The sequence below is a fragment of the Haliotis cracherodii genome, unplaced genomic scaffold (genome assembly GCF_022045235.1).
Source record: "Haliotis cracherodii isolate W230 unplaced genomic scaffold, xgHalCrac1.p SCAF_6, whole genome shotgun sequence".
In the NCBI taxonomy this organism is placed as follows: domain Eukaryota; kingdom Metazoa; phylum Mollusca; class Gastropoda; order Lepetellida; family Haliotidae; genus Haliotis; species Haliotis cracherodii.
Window position 1 is genome coordinate 16,668,177 of NW_027266319.1, and position 17,474 is coordinate 16,685,650.

Sequence of the window (17,474 nt, forward strand, 5' to 3'; positions counted from 1 at the left end):
GTTCTTGATTAAAATTTTGAAAAAAGAACAAACAAACATTCCGAATGTCTAATATATGGTTGAGAGTGAATGGCAGTGCTTCCCACGTACTGTGCAACGCATCCGCCGTTCAAATGTTTATCCCACTGAAGCGAGAGATAGACGATAATTTTGAAGGGATCAGTCGTACAGGCCTTAAGTGTCATTTGGATTACCCTGTGTTAAACGTTTTCGAGGTTGCAAAACAAGACAACACATTCAGACTGTCACTTTCATGATCTGGTAAACGATGCTTTGATTGGTTGGATGAAAGGTCGTTCTGATGTGACCCGTCATGGGATCTCCTCAGATCTTTGTTTAGCTGCAGCAAGAACTCAGATCCGATTTTAATAAGATTGCAAATTCTCAAAGGTTATTGTAGGAAATGAGGGTCCTGTAAAGTTATGAAATGGTGTAGTTACTGGAAGTTGTGTACTAGTTTTTCTTGTCAAGAATTTGGTACAATGAATAACGCAAATATATATTTTTTTCTGCCTCCATTCTATAATTTGTGCGTGTAAAACTCTGGGTAGAACGAGGCCGATGCCAGGATGTGTACAACCTTCCCTTCCATGGGTGCCAAATGTTAGTGTAGTTTGTATGGCCATCTGTCAGAGGTGGATTTTTTTAGAAGTCGGTGTGGTGCATCACTGATCAACGCCTTGGGTGATGCTTTTACATGATAGGAAGTTGTGTTTGGATGCTTCCCAACCTATCTTAAGGTCAACTTTGCACCCTCCTTGGGGGATTTTTGGTACATACATTTGAGTTTGTTGTTGTAGCAGCACCATTGTCTTGTGAAAGTTGGAACTTGCATTGATAAAAGTTATCGAACAACATATTTTGTGTTCATTCTTTGTGATGAGTATTTCTTACTAATCAGAAATCTTTACTCCCATGAGAAATTTCAGAAATATTACACTGTCAGCCTAATGTGTGTTTTTGTTCTTAGACGCCAAACTCCACAATATTCCAGTAGTATTGCAGCTGCCTGATAATAATGAGTGTTTAATATTGTGAACAATGGTCCACGATGTCCAACCAGGTCAGCATGACTGATCACTCGATCCAGTAAATCGTCTCTTACGACCAGCACAGGTTGATGGGTACCAGTTCTATCCCAGAATCCCCACAGGGGTGTGAGGAAAGCCCAAGAGACACTGGACATAGATCTTACCACCCTGGGGAAACACACAGGCACCGTCATAACTGGTTCGGATTGGAGAAAAAAGTACCATAACCTGCTCATGACAGGTTAACGAAACACACAAGTTGCATAGCAAATTGCCACACCTTCGATCACTAGACCATTGGTTTCAATGTGTCATGGCTCAATCGGATGTTTGCTGCTTAAAGCCATGCTCAGCCTTATTGCAGCTGTGACGACAGCCCATAAATAATCACATCTAGACCAGACAATCCAGTGCAAATCACAAAGCCTGAACATCCAATCCATTAGGTTGCCTCGTACAACCACCATAGGTTGCTGGGGTCAATTGTAACCCGGAATAACAGGGGTGTCCCAGTGTAGATCATAGCTCATGCCCTCGACCATTTGTGTGCCCGATACAGAGATTATTTACAGGCATAAATTATTTTTCACTTCAACACTGTATTGTGGTGTGAAACATCCACAAACTATCCCTCCCGTATGCAATAGGCGGCGATTCACAGCATCAGCACAAGATAACACTTGTTTTCACCACAAAACAACATTTATTCAGTAACAGACAAAACCGTACCACTGTTTTCGACAACCCTGGGCTAACAGTTCCCTGGCCTGGTCCAAGCCTTTGCCGTTTTTTCTTAAATATTTCACAGATACAGATTTCTAGCTGTAAGGAATCAATAAAATACCTCTATACCGGACCTGTCGGGCAGTCCCTGGCTCAGCCTATGTAGCATGTGTCGGACACATAGACACCCTACCACATTAGGACAGGGCTTAAGGTTTTGTCAGGGGAGATAATCCTTAAGGTCATTACACCACCGGGTGTTAACTCTGCCTGCTTGTCAGTATCCCGAGGAAACAACGTGGGAGGGAGTTCCTCGAGACAGACAAGGACTGCCCAGAATCTTAGTCCAATAACCTTCAGACAATTCATAAACTTCAAAAAGTGCTCTGCTGTAGTGTACTTTGTTGACTTGGAAGATCTCAGGAAAATCAAACATCACAATATATGCTACAAAGTCCCTAAAGTTACCAGCTTATATCAATATTCTATCTAGGTGAAGCAAAAGTCAAACTTGATACAGTGGAGAGAAAAAATCATGACAATTGAATACAATCTCCTTAAGTTCTTCAATGTAATGTAGTAAGGAAACACCCTTGCATTAACACAGCCAAACAGTTGTCATAGTTGGGCAAAGAACTGGTTTCTATAGCAACCATACAAGTAACGAGTACGAAGAACTGTTTCAAAGGATACCCCCGTTATTGTTATCAAGAGTGAGTATAAACAAAATGAAATATTTAATATATTTTCCTCATAATCATCATTATTAGCATTATGATTATTCACATATTCCTATAATAATAAAATTCAGAAATACAAACATAATGGCCACACATGCAACATCTGGGACAGGCATTTTAATTGTCACCACTACACGGAAAGTCCAACATTGTGCAATTTGACTTAAAAACAATAATCAGAAAAGCAAGCATGGTTATATGCAAGATCAAATTAGAAACTCACACAATATGTCAAGAAATTAAAAAATATTAGCATCATGGAATTACAGGTTAAGACTTACTCCATTAGGATTATCAGGCAAAAAGACAATCTGACTTGCATCAAAGTTCAACTACAAAGACATTGAAATATTACATCGTACCCTTAATATGTTGTCCTCAACTATTTATCATGCAGTTTAGTCATTTCAATCTTAAAAATTGGATCCATCTCTCTCCTCTTGGTATCCAGAAAAAAACCTTGAATCAGGTGGAACAATGACATAACACATTAGGGTACTGAGAAAAATCAATCAATTTAACACAAGAATATATGTAGTTCATGACCAATAGCTAAGTTCACATGCACATTACATTATTCAAATTCCATGATGCTTGAATAATTATTCAAATATTTTCACATTATCTAAGTCCTGGGCTATCTTATTTCCACACTAGGTGTACATAAAGTTACTGTCACAATGAGTTCTAGGGCTACAAAGCTTAATGATATAAGTTTGAAAAGATTACAATTCAGAGTATATGGGGTATAGTTTTCATGATGTACTAAAATCCTCGGCATGATACAAGTATCAGCACCCCGATATGTGGTTCAACCTTCACCTTTACTCATTAACATTTTAAAATATTCAACTCGTACATCAATAGTATATCGTGTAAGATATGAAAACACAACTTGAATATTCCAATTATTTTATCGCATAATAAACTTGACATGAGAATAATAAGTTTGAAAAGATCCCCTTTTTCATTCTTAATCCTCTCTAGGGGCACATCTCTGCTTAAAAGACATCTTTCAACAAAAACTAAATTACTTCGTCCAAAACCCATTGGAGGCTGGGTCGAGCCTGATTTAGACATCTGAGAGGAGGGCAAGTGTGTTTTCGCCTAGCATTTATCTCTCATTAGACGTCTTATCAAAACATTTTGTCTTGCGACAATCTTACAATTATCTTGTAATTCGAAAGTAGGAAAATCCGCTCCTAACCTTTAGCCCTTGGGCCAGATATCAACAGCAACAAGAATAATCATTCGCGGTGCTCGTCGAGGCACCCATAGTAAAGATGGTGTTGTGTCTCCGCAGAACAGAAGCTCACCTTACAAGGAACCTTGTGGTCGAGTCTATTCTGGGCAGGCTTACATTTTTCATCAATGTCTTAAGTTTTATAGATTCCTCCATCCCTTCGGAGGCACTGTAGCTTTGTTGGCACGTGGCCGGTGAACTTGCTTCCTTAGTTTAATCTTGTCCATAAGACCTGATCTATGTTTGTATGTTTGTCTCAGTACAGAGCAACTCTGCATGTTTCACGCAATCTTCGAAGTACTAACACATTTCTTTCTCACCTTAATAGACCTAGCAATCACTGTTCCTGTCTGTTGTGGAACACTTTGACCCGATATCTGAGAAAACTGGAAAATTTGAGGACCAACAATAAGATGAAATCTTACACCTTGCTTGCTTGACAGAGAGCTGGAATCTTCATTGAAATCATTTCTTGTAGAAATTGTCAAGATAGCCATCTGTACCAAGGACACATCAGTGTCGGTGGGTATTGAAAGAAAGAAAACATCTTGAATCAACCTGTCCATAGAGACAAACCTGTATGTTAAGCGTTTGATATTATGAGTTTAACCACGGCTTATGACCAATTTTAACCTGATTTTCTTCAGAGATCAGAGCAATGCCCACATTAACCTTTTCTTTTCCTCTCAGGGAGAAGTCCTTGCATCAACCTGTTGTTCCCTCACACATGGAGAAGTCCTTGCATAAAAAGCATGAAAGGAACATTTCCTTGTGGGGGAACTTCTTTCCTTCTGTTGTCCGTCCTCCTTCGGTAAACACTGCCAGATTGTACAAAAACAAATATGAAATGTACAAAAATAATACATTTCTCTGTATAAAAGTCAGTCAAAAATAAATCCGCATCAGTCACTCCTCTCCATCCATACAGTTGCTTGTCTGTCCACCCCTTGCAAGATTCCATTTGGCGTTCACGCTTCTTACAGCGCTTCCAACATTGGTAAAAATGTAAATGCATATATTGGGCAAAAACACCCAAAAAAAGTTGTCCATAAAGTTGATAGCACTGACTTTCCTGACGATAGTCTCATAGCTGATGACGGTTCGTCAAATGCTGCTGTGACTCAATCGAGCATCGTCACTGTCGCGGCGGCGGCACACTCTTCCTCAATGACTGCTCCGTTTAGAGCACTTGTACAGTGTCCTTCAATGGCCGTGGGTTTCTGTCTGCTTCAGCAGCCAACCATTGGTATGTGGAGATAACCCTCTCCGTAACATGTTCCCGTTACACGAGACAAATAGGTGGTGATGAGGCCACGCTGAATCACAAGTACCCTGATCAGCTGCGACCGGCTTCTCGGCTTCGACAGATGCTTGTGTTTGTGGAGGTACAGGTTTTTTATCAATAAGAGTCAAATCCATCATAAAAATTCAATATAACATAACAACAGAAATATAAAGTAACAATTACTGAACTTGACTCAGATTGAGGCTATGGTCTTGTCGGACTGAGAACTTTCTCAACAAGCCATCAGAACGTCTTCACACTGATCATCTCAGATTCCAAGAAAATACTTTCCATTTCAAATTCATTTCTTTGAGAATCAATATAACTACAGATGGCTTGTCAGTTTCCTGGTCAGACAAGACAGAATGTAGCTCCACAAATACCGGCCGTCGTAGGGGTTGGGGGTTTGGGAAAGAAAAGACTGTTTGGGCAGTGTTGTTAGGCTGGGGTATAGATCGCAGTGTCGCCAGGCGGTTCAAGAGGCAGGTCAGCTTCAGTGGTTTTATTGTCCTGCTTGGTGGTGTGAGCAGTGTGGGACGAACTGGCTGCCATGGTAACATCGTCCCTGCCACTGCAACCTCCTGGCGTCCCCATGGTGGAAAGTGACTAATCCACATATCTGAAAGAACAAAACAGACTTAAACTAATCTATCAACAGAAAGAGAGAGAGAGAGTGGACAGTTCAACACCTTTTTTAACAGTATTTCAGGCATGTCAAGGCATGTCCGCTTGAGGTGGGAGAATTGTCTAAATGATGCAGGTCTTAAGGCATTTACCACCTCATTCTACCATGAATTTCGAATTTACTCGATTCTGATTGGTCAATCAGAGGCTTTTAAATAACAATAAACCCCCTCTGATTGAAACAGCTGGTTTGACGGCGGCATCACCGCGGAAGCTAATATTCATAGAATAGTACTTTTTTCAGTCATTGTCGGTAGGCATATTTAAATAATTATATCTACAATTACAGGTTACAAAATGCACAGATGCGGTTACTACAATATTCAAAGGATGTGTGGCAATACATTTCATGCAGAAAAAACACGACAGAAATCTACAAAGGGAATGTATTTACGTTTTGAAGACAACAGAGAGCTTGGAATTTTGGCACTTTTCTATATACGACTGTGATGTCATATCTTTTGCGTCACAATGAGCGATATGACGTCATAATGGTGACGCCCGATTTAGAGCGAAAGCCTTCCAAAGCTTGCTTTGTTTTCTTTAGGATGCCCACCTCATGTTAGCTCACCAAGTTGCAATGGTTATATATATGCTTTCAATGCCTGTCATATGTTCGAGTGAAGTATTATGGTGTAAACAAACTGCTTTAGGAAATACTGCGCCATATTTTGTTTGGTGATTCCTTAATTCAGATCGATAACCCACTCAAAACACTGGACTCAACCCATGCCTCTTCGCTCAGTTCAGCTCACCAAAGAGTTCCCGCTTTATTTAGTCATGGTAGAATGGATATAAACATACTGTGTTTTCAATGTAGAGCTTGGTTACCTGTAGATTTAACTGCGCTAAATTTAACATTTGAAACCTCACGCTGCGTGTTCGGTTCCAAATTCAATTTAGTGTGGTTAAACATACTGTAAGAGCTAGGTTACCTGTAGATTTATCTCCTAAGTGAAACCCACAAGCATGGGTATGGTGCTGACAAAACTAGAAACAAACAGGGTGAATCTGGGATTCAAACCCACAATGATTGTAGGCATCTTTCACTGGGCTACACATGGGTTCTTCTGCTGCCACAGTTGACCACAGGGACCTCAAACAGGTCCTGATCTGCAGACACAGCGGACTACAGGGTCTTTAGACACTTTTTGAATTTGATATCAGACCTTATGCAAATCCATATCAATTTCTGGAAAGATTCTTCTATTACATGAAATACATTGATATCTTACTGTCATCAAAGCTCCAAGTAGAATATATTTCGCAGGGTCCACATGTACAAAGCGATCTTACAAAAGCAGGACTTTGTCGCTTAGTCGTGTTAGTGCAAGTACCTATCTTTATGCACCGTAGGAATAATCAGATCAGTTTGATCAGTTATTTATTTTACAACAGGGATGCTCAAGAGTGAGTGAGTGAGTGAGTGAGTGATGTGTGCTGCCGCTTGTAGCAATATTGCAGCACAATCAAGGCGGGGTAACAACACTAATGGGCTTCACACCTTGCAACCTACGAGAGGAATCAAAACTAGGCCTTCAGTGTGACGAGCTAATGCCTTATGCACTTGGCAAGCCTACTGCCCCAAAAAGATGTGAAGGAGGGTTTCCTTCCCATACACACAAAAGCTCTGTTGCCGACAACACTCACCCCGAGGAGTCAACAGTAACTCCTCTTCCACGCCCCGGCCCTGGCATCGTCATGGGTTTCCCAGCACGCCCACGCCCACTGATGCGGGGTCGGACCCGGAGGGGTGCACGGCGGACTGCTCGGAAACCACGACCTGTGCCCCGTGCAGCATACATACCCTGAAACAGAAGCAAGCATCTTGCTGAACTGCTCTACACGTCTACAGTTACTGACCTCCTAGCTCAACAAAATATGGTCCAACATTCCCAACAAGTTTCAAAAAGAGTTTCCCAATAAGCAATGTTTCAAACTGCGTCATTTGTTGATGATTAATAACAAAACTGATAACTTTATGGATAATAAATTCTAGATTACTGCATTTAGCAACGTTTTGATGTAGATTATTACTCCAGCTTGATAACAGAGTAAGAATCTACATCGAAACATTGTTAAAAGCAATAAATCAGAAGTTGTTGCCCATAAAGTTAAACGTTTTCTTACTTATGTGATGTTTTGGTAAACAAATGTCTAGTTTAGTTTGGAACCATATAATAAATGGAACACATATGGGAACACACTAAAAGGCAAACATATGTACCGACATATTTTTACATAATATTTACGAAACTGAACTACAAAATAAATGTCTCACCGGTCTGTACGTGGGTCTGAGGCCACGCCCCATACTGTAAAGGGCTGGACTGCGGCCTCTGATAGGTCTGCTTGGGAGGTAGCCCCGCCCTGGCATGCCGCGGCGGCCCACAGACATGACCTGCGGGCTCATGCCGCCCCGACCCCCGCGTCCGGCGGACAGGTTCGGACCCCAGCTGCCCACCACAACTCCAGCAATCTCTAATTGGCCTCCTCGGGAATCTATTGGTGAACGGCCTGCAGGCAAAAAGAAAATATCAAGTTTCATCGACATTGATTTTTCCTTTAATAAACTGACAGGTTGGATTGCTCAAAACTATACTAAGACTATCGTCAAGGTCAAGTATCATCTACAGCTGTTTGCTCTCAGCTAAATTTAACAGCTTATTTTTCGTCAATAATTGCTCACGGTTTCATACTCTCATTAAGGTGGATTACAATGCAATGATGTACATTAGTCAGTGAATGTAGGGAATTTAAGCAACGTCTTTATCTCAGACAGTGAGTGAGTGTGTGAGTATGGTTTTACGCCGCTTTAAGCAATATTCCAGCAATATCACGGCGGGGGACACCACAATTGGGCTTCACACATTGTATCCATGTCGGGAATCGAACCCGGGTCTTCGGCGTGACGAGCGAACGCTTTAACCACTAGGCTACCCCACCGCCCCTTATCTCAGACAGACTGCTCATCTCCCCATTATGTTTTTGGGTCCATAAAAGGACAACACACAAATACAACATTACTTTAATAATTAGTAGGACTGCTAAGAGAGAACAGGGAGAAACTATTAAGATGAACAAAGGTGGTATATTAATTCATCATGCAAGAATGTGGCTACGCATACTCAACTAAATGAAAATGTGGATAAAAGAATAAAAAGAAAGAAAAGCCAACTAAACCCGGGAGGATGGCTAAGTGATATCACCATTACCAAGGATGCCTCTTCCTCTGCCCTTCTGAGACTGTGGGCCCGCCCCGTGGGGCGGGGCACCACGCCCACCTGGTCTGTATGCCATGTGGCCTGGGTGGCCTGGGTAAGGGGGGAAGGGGTAGTGGGCATACATTGCTGCATTTGGCAGCAGGGGCTTGGCAAACTCCACTCTCAGGTTCTCCATGATGGCTTGCCGCATCCTCTCTACTCGGAGCACCTGGTCCACCTGAAACACCACAATGTGAAGGTCATCAACTCGCTCTACTTGCTAAATACCCGAGGAGGAGCCTCTGCCCCAGTTTGAATCAAGGAGGAATATTAACATCATCCAAATATTTTTCTCAAACACATACTTGACACACTTCAGGAAAAAGGATGTGATTAGCTATAGCTTGCTTATGATTCCTCCCACGACAGGTCAGTTCCAGGAATAAGCATGAGGTACTATTCCAGGAGGGATTACTCCAGGCCGGGAATTAATGTGACCTATCGCTTCAGAAGTCATTTGGAAGTATTTGACATTACCATGGAATTTGCAGTTTCACATTTATTTCTATACAACTCAAAAGAAGTTAAGGATCATCCGATTCTTTCACATTGGTAAAGTTAATCTGTCATGGCATGAGAGTAACTATTGTAATATGAAAGAATCAGGTGATCCTTAACTTCTTTTGAGTAGTATAGTTAAATTACAGTACATGTTTCCCATGGCACGTCATGTCTGATACTGCAAATATGAAATATTTAACTATCTGCACAAAATTAGCAAAAATATAAACTGAACCACTGAAACAATTTTGTGACAAAAAAAACACAAAACCCAATGAGGTGTATTAACTAAAAACGCAAAAAGTGAGCAGGGCTCACATATGCCCCAGACCTTAACAAACTATGAAAACGCACCATGGAATTGGGGAAATATTTTTCACCAAACCAACAGAAAACAAAGAAATTTGTAGGTGGTAGTGAGGCCTGAACGCATGTAACATTGCAAAAATGTTGTCTGAGTTTGAATCCTCATTCATGTTGTCATACATGGACATTAGCTTCCAGTCACTTGATACTTATCATGAGTCAATATACACTTTGCATTTCGAAAGTGTTTCAGTTTCAACGTTCAAGTCTGGACTCACAACAGTCTTTGCTCGAAAGTTTGCTAAATTAATAAGTGCAAAAGTCTGGAAGTCTCCAGGTTGTGCTTGATGATAACCTTCACCAGCACATAAGAACAAACCCGCCGTCTCACCTGTCCGTCGCACATGTCAATGAGTGGAGTGTTGTTGTTGGCCTTGAGAAGTTTGAAGTGGAAGAGTTTCCCGTCAAAGAACAGCCAGGGACAGCACATGGTCCAGGGAATGGGGGCGCCGCACACGTCATTGGCAAAGATGGCTGTCTCGACGCCAGCCATGAAGAGCGAGGCAAGCTGGGCTCCCCGGGGCTGGATGGTGGGGAGCTGCAGAATGAACACATCCATATAGAAGAGGACAACACTTTGTTGTTTAATGCCAACTCAGCAATATTCCAGCCAAACAACAGAGGCCTGTAAATAAGCAAGTCCCGACCAGACAAACCTGTAATTGATATGGGCAATGATTCATGCCGTCGAGCAAGATGAAAGCAATCAGGCTCAGCAAGTCTGACCATTGTCCAATCCACTAAATAGCCTCTTACGACCTGTAAAGGCTGCTGGGGTTTAATTCTAACACCGAATCCCCACAGGGAACATAACCTTCACTCACAGGGGTTATTATTAATAAGTATCACGATACCTGTGTTAACTGGTGAAATATCTAGATTGATCCCCCGGTCATAGAACTGGAATATTGCTGAGTACGGCGGTACAAGGCAAACAAAACAAATAATGTAAATAACAATTTCCGATTGGGTAACTAGTTTGAGATCTTGTTTATTTCCTTGTTACTATCACAAAGTTTTGGTTTGGTTTGTTGTTTAACGCCGGACTCAGCAATATTCCAGCTATATGATGGCGGTCTGTAAATAATTGAGTCTGGACCAGACAATACAGTGATTAATATCATGAGCATCCATCCACGCAATTGGGATCGATGACATGCATCAACCAAGTCAGCGAGCCTGACCACCCGATCCCGTTAGTCGCCTTTTACGACAAGCATAGTCACCTTTTACGGCAAGCATGGGTTGCTGAAGACCTATTCTACCCCGGAATCTTTACGGTACACTATCACTAAGTATGCATCGTGATAACGTCGTCATGATACTGATTGTATCATACAAAGATCATCTGGGCTTACTACTTTACTCCCAAACCACAAGTCCAAAAGAAGTTGTGGACAAGTTGGATATTTAACTGTGTCCACCTGTGAATGGTGTCTCACCTTGAGGTCCTGCATGGTCTGCACATCGTGGAGCAATGGAGAGACGGCCATTGCCAGGAATGCATCTAGCTCCTGTCGCTGGAGAACTCGACCGAACTGGAGGGTGTATCTATAAAAAGCACAACAAAATATGTCACTTAGGTTTAAGGCCTAAATTTAAAACAAAAGCATTGGTTCTCAGGCAATGACTTTTGAAAATATAGTGCATGGTGGGCGGTAGTTGTTTGTTTTAGCGTGTTCAAACTAGTATGTAACCAAATAAGCAGTTGTGTACTATCAACCTGGGAAACTGCGTCCCTAGATAATCAAACATACAAACTCCTATTGCTGCCATGAAAATAACACGAGATGCGCAGTAAAGCAGTTCGCAAAATACTTCACATGTAAAGGGAAGTAACTCTGATATATTGGATCACATTGTTTTTAAGCATTAGGACTTTTATGTTTTGAAAATGGAAATAAAAACGAAATGTGCGACAGACTTTATGATGATGTGCTTGAGAACCAAGCCTAAATGAACCCTTCACCTGTTGTCACATCATACATATAGGCCTCTAATTGTCTATCACATGCCTTATGGATTTATTAAATAAATATAAACAAGACAAGAAATCCCGTGTTTTTATAGAGTCTGATCAAACGATTTTCCAAGTGAATGAAATGAAAACTTTAATAAATGTTTTCTTTTCATTGAGAGGAACATGGTTACCTCCCTTCCAACACTGACGAACTTAGAAATATTTTTGTCATAACTGGAATAACACCAACTGTGGTAAAAAATCCCAGTCCATATTTGCTAAGTTTCCTTACAGTACAATGTATGTCTATATCACACTCCGGCGCAGTGGGGACTCAGCATAACACCACTGCCACAGGCTAATTTGCATATCTCGTGACCGGACTTTTCTCTTGTTTGTAAACAAATGCGCTTTTTCAGAAATCAGTATAGCGCGGACTAATGCAAGTTTTGGGGGCACTTTACATATTGTTTTGCATAATTATATAGATATGCTACTACAGCTGCGACAGCGAGTTGCATGACAATACATATTTACCAGGTACACATCAAAGTGACCGTATCGCTAGCTCTACGTAGGGCTTCGATGACAGCACGTGGAGCCGTACAACCAATGTAAACAAACGATAACTATGCAAAAACAAGTAGATTTTCACGTATTAGTATCCTTTCTTAATGAACCGTAACCATTCTTTGACATATGTTTATGAAAATGTGTAGACTTGTCAAACATGAAACGGATGAAAAGCATATGCAATATCTTGAATGAACTGTGAAAGATGTGACGAATCGTGACATGGCGCTGGCCTGTGGCAGAGGTACTATGCTGGCTGGCTGGCTGCTGGCCGCATGGAACTCTGGGTAGGAGAGTGTGTCTCTATGTCGTTACTTGTGTCATACCTGAGAACACAGCACATGATGAGGAGGTGCTGTGGTACATAATTGGTGTTCAGCATCAAGGGGGAGTCACTCTGCATGCAGGTGAGGAAGGCGCGGAGTCTGCGGTTCTTATCGTCGGCTTGTTGGCCCAACCACATGCGCTCGATGCTTGGTGTCTTCCATTCCACAGGCTTTGCTATAACAATCTCAAATGATGGTCGGTTGGTGCCTCGACGGACGATCCATTCTTTTACTAACACATCGAAGGATCTTGGGGGTGCCTCACCTGTGATAAGATTACGAGGGAAAGATTTTGAATAAATTTGTGCAGCAGTCAATATTTTCGCTGCAGTACATAACCTCAAACTTTTCTCAAGAATCATCAATACTTCATAGGTTCGTACACACAACATTCCTCCATCACGTGTGAGAGGACAGAATGAGGTGTAGCAGTCACAAGTCTACTGAAGACGGGGAACGAAAAGAGGCCACGCATAACTCATGAAAGTCAAATGTGTTCTTCTCTTACTGTACATGCAAACCTACATTAGAGCCCTACATTTGCCTGCTACATACACAATGGGCAGGGCAGGGCAGGGCAGGGCAGGGCAGGGCAGGGCAGGGCAGGGCAGAGGTGATGGTGGAACAAAAAGTTAACATAATGAATTGATGATGTTTCTCATAGGAAAAATATTTTATAGTCAGTGGATTTCACAAAAACTAAACCAAACACTCTGGAGAAGTTCCCGAGTGCCATAAGAAAGTATGGAAGAGATCCCCACTGCCCTAAGTGGGAGAATTTTCAGGAACTTCCCTACTGCAAAAGTATGAGTTCTCTGATGAAGGTCACCACGGTTAAGTTGGAGCTCTCTGGAGAAGTACCCCACTGCTAAGTTGGAGCTCTCTGGAGAAGTACCCCACCTCTAAGTTTGAGCTCTCTGGAGAAGTACCCCACCGCTAAGTTGGAGCTCTGTGGAGAAGTACCCCCCCGCTAAGTTGGAGCTCTCTGGAGAAGTACCCCACTGCTAAGCTGGTGCTGTCTGGCCAAGATGCTAATTGCCTAAGTTAGATCTCTGTGGATCAACATTAACAGCACTCACCCTGTTCCTTGCTTTGGTTTTCATGGATGATCTTGAGTTTGTTAAGATTAAATAGAACAGAGTACACAGTCTGTCTTATGGGGCGGTAGAGGTCGATGTAGGACGGCAGCTCACGGTTGGTGTCGTCCTCGAGGATCACAGGCAGCTTGATTTCACACTGCAACGAGGAAACATCCACCACCTGATCTCACTTTCATTATGAGAAATACATGAAATACCCTGGACCTGCTCCCTCCCATTGCTTCATTTCTGAAGTGTTGTCAGTTGCCAATTTTTCTCACATTTAATAAATGAAGATTCGCTGGATAATGGAGGATGATTCTTGCAGGTGACCATGTTAATTACCAGCAAACCCGGTGGGAAGTCTTATAATAAGAAACATTGGCAAACTGTGCAACTAAGTATTTGTTTTGCATTAGATCATAGTACAATATCAGTGTCCTCATCTAAATCCACACCTCTGTTTTACAAGTTTGGGCTTCTGTTTCACCCTCATTTGCAACAATGGTAGCCACTCTGGCTTCTGTTTCTGCCCTCTCTGGCTAGTTTCCCCCACTCTTTCTGCCTTTCAACATCACTCTGGCTACTGTTTCCCATCATCTGGCTACTGTTTCCCATGTTCTGGCTACTGTTTCCATGTTCTGGCTACTGTTTCCTTGTTCTGGCTACTGTTTCCCATGTTCTGGCTACTGTTTCCCATGTTCTGGCTACTGTTTCCATGTTCTGGCTACTGTTTCCCATGTTCTGGCTATTGTTTCCTTGTTCTGGCTACTGTTCCCCATGTTCTGGCTACTTGTATACCTTTCTGGCTGCTTTTATACCTTTCTGGCTACTGTTTCCCATGTTCTGGCTACTGTTTCCCATCATGTGGCTACTGTTTCCCATGTTCTGGCTACTGTTTCCCATCATGTGGCTACTGTTTCCCATGTTCTGGCTACTGTTTCCCATGTTCTGGCTACTGTTTCCCATGTTCTGGCTACTGTTTCTCATGTTCTGGCTACTGTTCCCCATGTTCTTGCTACTTGTATACCTTTCTGGCTGCTTTTATACCTTTCTGGCTACTGTTTCCCATGTTCTGGCTATGGTTTCAAACATTCAGAATACTGCTTCACCTGCTCAAGCTACTGTTCCACTGATTGTGGCTACTGTCTCAACCAGGCAGGCTACAATTTTTTCTGTGCAACTCACTTGTGTAAGTAGCTGGTATATCCAGGAAGACATCAGCCCTTTCTGATGGCGCTCACTGGCAATACGGACGATCTCTGGTGTCACAGGGGGGCCCTTGTTATCAACATCATTTGTTCGTCCCTGAAGACAAATTTCAGCATATGAGACTTCATTCATCATCAGTGAAATTACGGAAACACAATTTGATAAAAAATTTCCCCAGCCATAAAGGTGTGTCATTTGGATTCTGGAAGTCTTTCCTTAGTGAGTTAGTTTGGTTTTTACACAGACTTTAACAATATTCCTGCAATATCATGGCAACCATTGTACTAGAGTGGGCAACCGGGCCTTCCTTGTTGCAAGTGAACACTTGAAGCACTAGGACTCCCTTCTTTCACTATCCCATAACATTCCTAAGTCGTGCTGCAACACCAACCATCCTTGGTACAATTCAGATATGGTGTTTGGCTACATACTCCACTTTTGGTTCATTGCCAATGGATACCTTCAGTTTAGCAAAGAAAGATATAATGCTATTCAGTATTTTTCAATATCCCAAATTATCAAATCGCACCAGTTCACCACTTGACTGATCTGTATAGCAAGTTTCATCCTGAAATAAGTAATCTTTTTTTAGTTCTGCCCTGAAACGACCACTAGTCTCATTTTCAGTAAATCCAACTTGTCATTGTAAAGCATAAATAAAAAAAAAAACACACACACACACAAAAAAAAAATCATTAAAAGGCACCAGTTCATGGAAGACTGATCAGTATAGCAAGTTTCATCGAGAAACATTTAACGGTTTGGGAGTTCTGCTCCGGAAACAAGCACTACTCTCATTTGCGGTACAAGTCCAACTTGTCTTCATGAAAGAAAAAAACTAAACATTACAAAAATACAATAATAAAAATCCCAAATCATCAAAAGGCACCAGTTCACCACTAGACTGACATGTATAGCAAGTCTGGACAAGAAATATTCAACGGTTTAGGAGTTCCCCTCCGGAAACGGAAAACGAGCAGCTGACAGGCACCATGCTGAACCACTCCCTGCTTGTAGGTGTAAGTATGGGGGATGTACCTTGTTTGGCCACCCTCCTTCTGGGCTGAGTCGACAGGTGGGGCTAGAGCCACTGCTGGAGGAAGACGAACCCAACTTGTCGTTGCTGTCTACACCTGTGTCAGAAACACTCAATAAAAGTACAGTTGAGAATTGTTAACCTGCACAGGGAGGTTTCTGTCCACTCCCCGGTTAGTTCTGTTGGGTCCTTCAGTCCCATCCTACGCAGAGCTAGTGTGTTGGGGACCCACTTCCAACATAACAACTGACCATTTGTTCTGGTGAAACAACATTTCTTTTCTTGCTGTATTAACTTAACAGTACAATTAATCCATAAACTAAAAATATATCTTCAGTTGATTTTACCAAAATTAAAGACAAAATGAGTTGAATAGATCAAGAAGAAAAGTATATACATCTTGGTGACGAAAAGCTACTTTCCACAGGAAGCAGAAAAAAGCGGGTCAATTTCTTTAAAATTCATAAGACACTAATGATCAAGAATAGGAGATAAAAAGTGGCATGCTCAAAAACTGAATTCAACTACAAAAGCATGCTCTTATATAAAAGATGAATAAAAACAGTGGGGGGGGATGCAGGGATCAGCATTGAAGGCAGAGTGAGTGAGTGAGTGAGTGAGTGAGTGAGTGAGTGAGTGAGTGAGTGAGTGAGTGAGTGAGTGAGTGAGTGATGTTCAGCAGTATTGCAGCCATATCAGGGTAAGTAACCTAGACCGGGCCAGGCAGGTGATGGCAGCACAGACCAGCTGCTAGGATACAATGTTACACAACCAACCAGATCCCTGATCCCAAATGTGGACGGTTCGGCACTTACAAGTGTTTCTGCTCAGATGTTGCCATGGAATTTGGGAAAAAACTCAACAGACGAAATAAACAGCAAAACAACCTTGAAACCAGGCAACTTTCCTTCAGAGCTCCATCAAAAGTAATTTAACAGATTTACTAGCCCAGATAGTGATAACAAAGAGAGACCTCCACTATAAAGTTTACCGGGGTCGACACCATACGTCATATACAACTAGTCCAAACTTCCACTTCGAACTAGTGGATAAACAAAATGACAAGATTTGGGGAGTATACAACTAGACCCTCCAGATTTTAAACAAGTCCCAGACTAGTGGTGTGTTGTATACTGCAAAGTCTGAAATTCTACTATCCCCAGACAAACTAGCGAACACACGTGAAGTTGCATCCTCCCAAAATTCAAAGGACTGGTCACTGATTACAGCGTAAAAACAGCCTACTCCTCCTCGACATCCTTCCTCTGCACAGGACACAGGCATCGAGAGAACCAGGTGTATCTGTAGCCAGTGCATGTTCCGGTAGATGGTGCATTTACTTCAACACTTGTTTGGTTTACTGTGGAGCTATGAAGAGCCTGGCTTTCTAGGACGTCAAACAATATGCCAAAAAAATAGAATCTCACACTCACACACACAGACACAGACACA

At 42.0% G+C, this 17,474-nt stretch overlaps 1 protein-coding gene across 4 annotated transcripts in view; it reads right to left on the reverse strand.

Moving 5' to 3' along the window:
* Positions 1 to 1,723: 1,723 nt before the first annotated feature.
* The window catches only part of LOC139446800 (constitutive coactivator of PPAR-gamma-like protein 1), a 42,522-nt gene continuing 26,771 nt past the window's right edge, over positions 1,724 to 17,474 (reverse strand). For 2 of the 4 annotated variants that reach the window (XM_071228132.1, XM_071228129.1), the window contains exons 7-16: positions 16,025 to 16,119; positions 14,963 to 15,082; positions 13,775 to 13,931; positions 12,696 to 12,960; positions 11,279 to 11,387; positions 10,168 to 10,374; positions 8,916 to 9,147; positions 7,988 to 8,223; positions 7,357 to 7,514; positions 1,724 to 5,641 (exon numbers count right to left, since the gene is read on the reverse strand). In XM_071228132.1, the coding sequence (XP_071084233.1) occupies positions 5,629 to 5,641; positions 7,357 to 7,514; positions 7,988 to 8,223; positions 8,916 to 9,147; positions 10,168 to 10,374; positions 11,279 to 11,387; positions 12,696 to 12,960; positions 13,775 to 13,931; positions 14,963 to 15,082; positions 16,025 to 16,119 (1,592 nt within the window). In that variant the 3' untranslated portion in view covers positions 1,724 to 5,628. The remainder of the gene's footprint in view (positions 5,642 to 7,356; positions 7,515 to 7,987; positions 8,224 to 8,915; positions 9,148 to 10,167; positions 10,375 to 11,278; positions 11,388 to 12,695; positions 12,961 to 13,774; positions 13,932 to 14,962; positions 15,083 to 16,024; positions 16,120 to 17,474) is intronic. The other 2 variants (XM_071228130.1, XM_071228131.1) reach the window with 2 other exon arrangements.